The 9366-nt window shown below is 43.3% G+C and overlaps 1 protein-coding gene across 3 annotated transcripts in view; it reads left to right on the top strand.

Annotated features, from left to right (window-relative positions):
• Positions 1-2401: 2401 nt before the first annotated feature.
• kaznb (kazrin, periplakin interacting protein b) overlaps positions 2402-9366 on the top strand; it is a 65434-nt gene continuing 58469 nt past the window's right edge. For all 3 annotated transcript variants that reach the window (XM_062404328.1, XM_062404321.1, XM_062404345.1), the window contains exon 1: positions 2402-3073. In XM_062404328.1, the coding sequence (XP_062260312.1) occupies positions 2881-3073 (193 nt within the window). In that variant the 5' untranslated portion in view covers positions 2402-2880. The remainder of the gene's footprint in view (positions 3074-9366) is intronic.

Here is a 9366-nt window from a genome sequence, read left to right as displayed (position 1 = left end):
AGTTTGCAGAGCATGGTAAACATTATACCTGCTAAACACCAGCAAGTTGGCATCACCACTGTGAGCAAATTAACAACTGCAAATGTCAGTGATGTGAAAAATTGCCATCACTTGTTTCCCAGGAGACAATGTGACATCTTCAAATTAACCGTTGTTTTGTTCTTTGCAGAGTTTTTTTCCTGTCTTCATTCAAAACAGCAGTCTTTCATTTTGAGAGCATTATTTCTTCATTTCATGGTTAGATTTTGTTTTGCTTTCCCCATAAAACCTGTCATCTCTCTCAAACAGTCCTAGCTCACAGGGCTCCTGTTACCAAGAACTTCGTAGAACTTTTACATTCACAAAAAAAAAACCTATATATTATTCTAGAGGAAAGAATAACTGAAAAAGCAAACATGTCTCCTTTAAAGGTTGAATGTGTAGAATTTAGTGGCATCTAGTGGTTGTGCCATGTTGCAGCTGAACACCCCTCACCTCACCCTCCCCTTCCAGTTGTCCTAGATTAAGATTAAGATACATTTATTAGTCCCAAACACATGCACAGACATGCACAGGCACACTCATGCAGGTAGGGAAATTTAACCTCTGCTTTTAACCCATCTGGTGAAGGACACACAGAGCAGTGAGCAGCTATGTACGGCGCACAGGGAGCAGATTTTGGGGGAGTAAGGTGCCTTGCTCAGGGGCACTAGACAGGGTAGGGAGAATCCTCTTGGATTTTTGGACAGATCAATCCAGGTTTGTCTTTTTGTTGTTTCTCCGTGAGTCGAACCAGAGACGAACCAGAGACCTTCTCTGCCCATAGTCCAAGTTTCTGCCACTAGTCCACTGCCTCAAAAGGTGTTAAGTTTTTAAGTTTTGGACTACGAAGAGAGGATCCCCTTATAATGTAAGTATAAATCATTTAAATATTAAAAAAGCCAATTCTAGAGTAAAGAAAACAACACTTCCTACAATTTAGATGAAACTGACTAGTAAAAACATCACTATTATTCTGCCAATAGATCCCTTTCACCTAAATCTTACACACTGAATGTTTAACAAAACTATGTATCTTTGCTGTGTACAGTATATGTTGTTTTTTGTAGCTCTGTCAACAAAAACTATTCAGATTCTGATGAAATTTGAGAAAGCATTTATAATTGCCAACTCACAGTGTGTTTTAAGGTCCTTCCTGACACTTCAAGATACAAATCAAAGCATAAAATAACTTATATTAAAGTTGCCGTAAATATTATATATATTGTCATATTTTTTAAACCCTGACCGTACAGAGTGGAGAATCTGAAGTTGAGGCCACACTCATGGATCACTCTGATCTTCACACATGATCTGTAGCTGCCACAAAGACAAGATGCAGTGAGCTAACTACCGGTACAACCACCAAATTGTGTGTTTCATTCGCTCGTCAGTCTTGTGAGCTTGCTTTGCCATCTTTGTTTGTCTCTATCTGCCATTGTGTGAATGCCAATGAGCGTGGAGCTGTTATCACCCAGGCAGCGGATGACAGAAACTGAGTGATGTATCACTCACGTACCTCAGCTTCTTGCCAGAGACAGGATGTGTTTTCTTACTTGGGAAATTAAATGTCAAATGCAGATTCAATGTTGTGATGGCTCAGCACTATCATTTTAAGATGGGATGAATGGAAGAAGGCCAGTCTCCCCAGTCTCTAACCTTTTGTGTGTGAAATGGCATTTTACAGCTGCGCAGATAAGAATTAACGGCAGTGTTATTGTTTGCGTGGCCCCTCGTCCAACTGGTGTGGAGCTCTGTGTTCTCGCCACCGCTCAATTGTAATTCTCCGGGCCTCTCCTCTTTGTGTTTAACCTATTAGAGCTCTGCGCCTCTGTGCTCTGCTAAGTTTGCTCTCGGAGTTGAAATGTTTTCCCCTTGGGCGCCTTGAGCCAGCCCCCCTTCCACTGATGTGGGGGTGAGCTTTCCCAGGACAAAGAGATGAATATATATAATGGAATGGAAAAAAAAAAGAAGGTTGGGTGGGGGGGGGGGGTCGCGAGAGACAAAAAGACAGCGGGTGTGAGAGTGAGAGGGAGGAAGGGAGAGTGGGAGCGGGAGTGAAAAGATACAGAGGGTTTGACAAGTGCTTGTCAGAGGGTTTAACACTGTTGCCGAGCTCTGAGCGCAGGGACACCGGGGAAAGAAGAAGTAAAAAGAAACAATCTGTACTTTTCCTCCTATTACAGACCCGGTTCCTAACTCATTACAGACTCTATGGTGTGTGGGATACACAGCTGTACTCAGAGAGTTGCTGGAGAGCAGCTCAGTCCAACTGCGTCCCCCCCCTCCACCTCTCCCCTGGTCCTCCAGCACATGGTACAGTCCATTTAAAAGGCTGCATGTCATCTCAGTGTGTGCTGGGTCCTCTCTGAGAGCAGCTGCTCACAGCACATTCTCCTCGGCGGGAGCACTCACTTTCCCCTCCGCCTGCTGGGCTGCATCTTCTTTCCTCCTCTGTCCTGTTTTCTCTCTCTGTCTCTCTCTCTCTCTCTCTGCTCTCTTTGAATTTGCTCTTCCTCTTTTCTCCTTTTTCTCTTCCTTGCCCTGCACACACACTAGCACATGCTTCCACTGAGTGTGTGGTGCTTGGCCACACAGATGTTCTTTAGACAGTAACAGGTAGACATCATCTTTGTGCTGCTCAGCGGAGGACAGGAGAGGGACCAACGTCTTGGCTTATTCTTCTCAGTATATGTGCCAAGTAAACTGTGAGAGAGGAAGCACAGGTGGAGGAGGAAGAGGAGGACGACAGGAGAGGGAGATAACTGGAGGAGAGAGGGGTCTCGGCTTCACCCCGTCTAATGCTCCACTTGACACCATGCTGCTCTGTGTGGATTTGGTCCTCAGGGGAAAATCCTTAAAATGATGGAAGACAACAAACATCTGGCACAGAGGATTGATGGGGCCATCCAGTCCGCCAGTCAGGAAGTGACCAACCTCCGCTCCGAGCTCTCGGCCACCAGCCGCAGACTGGCAGAGCTGGGTGCCAGCAGCCCCCCTGCTCTGGAGAACCACCACCAGTACAACCACCACGATGACAGCCTCCATTACCGTGGTGAGTGTCACACATGTGCACGTGGACATGAATGTGTGTGAGAGTGAGAACATGAACATGTGCGACTGGCTTGAGAACAACAGTGGGGGAAACATTGGAGGAATGTGCAGCCGGGTGGCTAAGATCATTCCTCCTTTAGTCCGCTGACTTATTTTCCCCTAAACTCCAGAGCAGAGGGACAGTGGATCGAGAGGGAAAAAAGAACTGAGTTCTCTTATTAGATGGGAGGGGTTGGGGTTAGAGAGCGTGGGCCAGAGCCTGTCCGGGTTTTGTTTCCCAGGCAGCAGCTGGGCTCCTCTGGGGCTGCAATCCCTCCAACTCTGGCTCCTTCTCAGCTCGCTCCCCTGAATCTGCTGGCAAGGAGTCTTAAACAGTGCTTCAGGTCCAGAACTGCGTGCCAACATCCCTGACCTGGGCTGGCGACACCATGGCACCGTTATGTAGTGGTTGAAAAAAGATGTGATGCTTTTAACCTGTGAATGATTTAAGTGGGAGTTTGCAGGGTACTGCTTGCTGTGGCCTTGTTGGCTCAGAATGATTTGTTTTGGCTTCGCGCCGCGCTTTCTAATATCTCACTTGTTGCTTTCAGTAAGAACATGAAAAAGTACTCCTTAATAGTTGCTGCATGTCTAATGATGTTTTTTGGCTCTTTTGTTATCTTTATTTCATGTTTGTGTGGGATGACACATCTTTTTAATTGCCCTGCCGTTGCCCTGACATGTAAACTGAACATAAAAAATCCCGGCTTGTGCTCACATCAATTTCCTGAGCAACTCATTAGTGATGACAAATTTAAAGCTTTCGACAAATACAGGATGACCTGACAGATTCAACTGTTACAGAATGCTTGACTCGCTGAAATCGTGAACATGCCACAGAAAGAACAAACCCTGATGGTGCAGGTATTTTTCGCCTGGAGGTGTCTGTGTTCTGCCCTTGCCTTGGATAAATTTAGAAGCCGGGGGGTTATCGAGATCATGCCATGCCAAGCAGTTCACTGTCAGTGTATATTAAATGGCTCCCTGTGTCGGGCATATGGAGTTCAGTGGCTTGGGATTCCTCTTGCCCGTTGCTGGTGCTCGAAGCTGAGGACGGATCTGTGTGAAATGGGGCTTAAGAGTGATGATGTAATTGTTTTCAAAGATATGAGTAGCAGATCTTCATTAGAATGTCTTAAAAATGCCGATGTTATATGTTTTGTTACCCTGTACGTATACGAAATCCGCTAGCCACTTTAGCTAGTTGCTAGCCAGTTAGCTAGTTAGCCTTCCAACGTCTGTGTTGATCACTCGTAATGCATCACAATTGCTCATTGATCATTGCTGCGTGATGTGAGTGAAACTTTAAGACATGAACTCACCTGTGAACACATCCTGAGTATGGTGAAAACAAACTCCCATGATCCCACGCTGCTTCACGGCGTCATCAAAGGCCTGTTTTGATCGAGAGACCCCTAAGCTTCGTCTTAGTTCAGTGGTCGCATCCTTCCAAGGACCCGGTCTATGCAGTCGACTCCAGATGCATCCTCCTATGGCCGAGTAGACCGGGTCGGTCAGTCCGGTATGAGGTGGTCTTGTCTTTGTATTTCATCTCTAGCTTGTCCCGCCTTTACTGTCATCAGCTAACAAAAGAGCTACAGACGAAAAATTTTGGAGGAGCCTTTGAATTGGTACAGTGGTTTACAAATGCAGCCTCCGAAGGATTCAGCCCTCGAATTGAGACACAGCGCTAGAGACCGAAGTTACATATTTACGTTAAACTATGCCTTATGTATGCACCATGGAGACTGTGTTCATCCTGCATTATTTCGTAATGTAAGTTATGCATCAGCTTTCACAACATGCGGTTAAAGGGCAACACATGGCGTCACAGCAGTGCGATCAGTGTTAACTCAGCTTTCAGATTATACATTTTGAATCAGTGATACTGCTTGACAATCTCCGAGGTGCTGAGGAATCAGAAAGACGTGGGAGTTTATTAGGCAGGCAGGGTTTCATAAAAAGTGAAGTTGCATCCTGGGAATTTTAGTAATGTTTTGAGCCTGAAGCATACTAGATAATAAAGGTCAGGATATCCGAGCTTTTGCTGCTTCGATGCTGATCATTCGAGAGCTAAGCCTGGTTTAAGTTATCTGCTGGATAAGTTTTGTCAACAGAACGGCCAAGTAGCCTTTTTTACAAAGAGGGTTTGAGTCAGTCCGAACATGGCTTTAAGTCCTCACAGTTGGAATAGCTTATAACATCTCCGCTGTGTCCACCCTGCTCACTCTCTGTCTCTGTTTCGCTCCTGCAGCGTTAACAGGCAGCCTGACATTCCCACATTCCTGAATGTCAGGGCAGTGATGTCATACTTCCTGTTCTCAGAGGCCAGGCCAGCAGTCAGGTGACGGTTAAAGCCAAATGCAGCTTCACACACCGTCCCCCACCTCCCTCATTTTGCTTCAAACCCGACAAACTTAACGCGGTTGAGCCTTCACCTCTCCTGCATAAAGAGGGATGAGCTAGAGAACTGCTTAGCTGTAAGGATGTTTCCTCCAGATTTCAAAGTTTAGGATGATTCGTTTGGGAAGATCTCTGGTGTGAGGCAGTTTAGTCTGCGACAAGCCAGCGTCAGCGTCCAGTGGCTTAGGGAGATTAAATGTTCTTTAGGTGTGTATCCCTCTCCAGGCCTCGCTGTTTGTTAGTCAATTTGTTGGCTCTGCCCTGTGCAGAATCAAAGCTGCTGCACAGACAAGCCTTTTCTTTTTTCTTTTTTTTTTCAAACATTCAGGACCTGCCTCCCGGTAAATACTGTATATTATTTCGTGCCAAAATGTCACAAACATTCTGCTGTTTCACCTCCCTGTAGAGCTTCAATAACCTCTCTGACAGATGTCCAATAAGACTGCAAACATGGCACCAGAAGCTGCTGTCGGCCTCAGGGTCTGTTCTTGTTGCTAAACTAATCACAAGGAACTAGAGATTAAATCACGCAACTTTTAGACTCTGCACACTGCACCAGGATTAACTTGACTCTTCACATTTTGCCTTTTTTTTTTTACTTTTGAGTGTTTTTTTTCTTTCTTCCAAGCAATTAGCCCTATGACACAAAGATTTATTTTCTATGTTTCATATTCACTTTATGGTTGAATCAATGGAAAGCTCTGTGGCTCACAGTTACAACCCTGCCTCCTTTTAGTCAGGCCATTGACAGTAATGCATTCATTGCCAGGGTGATGACATCCCTCTATTGTTGGCTCTCGACAGACTTAACGACAATCTGAATTATGAGAAGGGAAACATATCAAGCTATGTTCAATTCGTCTGAAGAAACAGAAGCTTCAGGAAAAATATGTTGTCGTCCATAATCAATGGGAGCGGATCTCGAGTTTTCATTATTTATGCTCTGGGTAGATCAGTGCCCTGCTGTCGGCTGGAGAGAAAGTGCTCATCACGGACTCAAGGGATTCTGCCAATACTAATTCATAAACCTTTCTAAGACACAACCATAAGTCAGCTGTTAGTGACTCATGCAGCATGGGGAGTATGGATGACTCCTGCCGGCTTTAAACAAGGAAATTGATGTAGTCGACACAATGTGTGAAAGCCGTGATGTATATTTATGACATTTATTATTTCTCAACTGTCCATGAGCATCATGATCAGCCACAGTCGATATCTATTGCCAAAATAACGTGTTTAAGGTTAGACCTATATCAACTTAAAGGAAGATGAGTCGAGATTGTCCAGGTTTGGTACAGACAGTGCTTAGCATTGAGTAAGTAGAACAAAAGTATAATTTGAAAATAACTGATTCATCAACAGAAAACCATAGACAAAACTTAGTGAGGGGTGACCTACAACTCTCAAGTGAGAAAAATCTGAGCTGAGCAGAACTCAAAAGTATTTTTGAATGCGTTTATCAGTGGGTGAAAGCTAAAGGTTATGCTTTGCTCGAACATGACAAAACATTCTGCAGTTCGGATAAATTTGGCAACCAAATGGTTTGATTGGGTTTAAAATGCATCACTCTGAACGAGAGGCACAAGCACACTGTGAATGTTGAACAAAACAATTAAAAACTCCCTCATTAAAACCATTATTGGTTAAAATCCAACCATAGACACAATGAATAAATGAGTTAATAAATAATTTGAGAAGGTTAAAGGTCACAGACTCATGCAAGTGGGGGCTTTAGTTCTTGTAAAAATTCTCTGTGAACTCCATGTCCTCTCTCTCGGCTGTTAAATTAAAAAAAGAAGAGGCTTGTTAAGATGACAATTAATAATAAATACCAATAGATCACAGCAATAATGCATAATATGAAATTCATAAATGGAGAGGTAGGTTGAGGGTTAACCTTGGCTGTTCTGCATAATGATTCTTTCTGCTTCTTCTTGTTGGTCAAGTATTAACAACCATCCACCAATGCACAGAAAATATGTGATTGCTTTGGAAAAAAATCTCAAACACCCATACTCTGGTTCTACTGCTCAGAACTGATCTTGGAGTCATTATGCGGTATCAAAGTGAGTCTGACCCATGAACAATTAAAAGCTTTTAAACCACTCAGAACTCAAAGTGCCTTGGAGTTTTCTGTCATGTTTGTTATACTCATGGACTATGAATCAAAGGAGAACCATGTTTGTTCGGCTTTTTAAGTATGGAGGACCATACATGACATAAGTAAAAATAAATAAATAAATAAATGTATAAATAAATACAGAAATAAATAAATAAATGAATAAATAAAAATGGAAATAAATAAATAAATACAGAAATAAATAAATAAATATGTTAATACCAAAAGAAATGTCAAAAGAAATGTCTTAAATATATTTTAACATTTATTTTTTCCCTGATACATTTCCTTTGCATTTGCAGTGTCCTTATGCTAATGAGAAAGGCGGGCCTAACCGCAGTCTCATGCAGGATTGGTCACAGGAGTGTAATGATCCAGCCCTACTACTTCTGCCTTTCAATGCTGGTGTCCAGTAGCTGTTTGGGACGTTGAGCCAGTTCACACTTAAAATGAACTAGTTCAAGTTCAGAGGGTTAGTTAAGGTTATTTTATATTGGGATGATTTAGGTGTCAGTAGTCCTGACTGTGAGCGTCACGTCTCGTGTTGTAATGAGCACAAGGAGCGAGCCGAGAGGAGGAGGAAACAGAAACTCCAGCTCGGTACAAACCACCTGCCGCCTCTGCTCTGAACATGAAGCCGCTGATCTCTGAGCAGATGTGACCAGAGAAGCTCTGTGTTTTCACTGTTTCCACTGTTCCACAGAGTCACGAACTGGCTGTTACACGGTGAAGAGCTCAATCTCAGTCACTGCCCGTGTCTCTGAGCGAGTGTGTGACGGAGCGCAGGGGCTGTGTGTGTGTAGCTCAGTTGACCAATCCTGCTCGAGACTGAGGTTAGGCCCGCCTTTCTCATTAGCATAAGGACACTGAAATCGAAAAATAAAAGTTGGAATAAATGTGGAAATAAATAAATAAATATGGAAATAAATGCAGAATTAAATAAATCAATGTCTTAAACTTATTTCCACATTTATTTATTTATTTCCACTTTTATTGCAACTTTTATTTATTTCCACATTTATTTATTTCCACATTTCAGTGTCCTTATGCTAATGAGAAAGGCGGGCCTAACCTCAGTCTCGAGCAGGATTGGTCAACTGAGCTACACACACACAGCCCCTGCGCTCCGCCACACACTCGCTCAGAGACACGGGCAGTGACTGAGACTTGAGCACTTGAGCCAGTTAGTGACTCTGTGGAACAGTGGAAACAGTGGAAACACAGAGCTTCTCTGGTCACATCTGCTCAGAGATCAGCGGCTTCATGTTCAGAGCAGAGGCGGCAGGTGGTTTGTACCGAGCTGGAGTTTCTGTTTCCTCCTCCTCTCGGCTCGCTCATTGTGCTCAGTACAACACGAGACGTGTCGCTCACAGTCAGGACTACTGACAGCTAAATCATCCCAATAAAAAATAACCTTAACTAACCCTCTGAACTTGAACTAGTTCATTTTAAGTGTGAACTGGCTCAACGCTGAAAACAGCTACTGGACACCAGCATTGAAAGGCAGAAGTAGTAGGGCTGGATCATTACACTCCTGTGACCAATCCTGCATGAGACTGCGGTTAGGCCCGCCTTTCTCATTAGCATAAGGACACTGCAAATGCAAAGGAAATGTATCAGGGAAAAAATAAATGTTAAAATATATTTAAGACATTTCTTTTGACATTTCTTTTGGTATTAACATATTTATTTATTTATTTCTGTATTTATTTATTTATTTCCATTTTTATTTA

The sequence above is a fragment of the Platichthys flesus genome, chromosome 2, assembly GCF_949316205.1.
Source record: "Platichthys flesus chromosome 2, fPlaFle2.1, whole genome shotgun sequence".
NCBI lineage: Eukaryota > Metazoa > Chordata > Actinopteri > Pleuronectiformes > Pleuronectidae > Platichthys > Platichthys flesus.
This window is presented reverse-complemented; position numbering and strand designations above follow the sequence as displayed.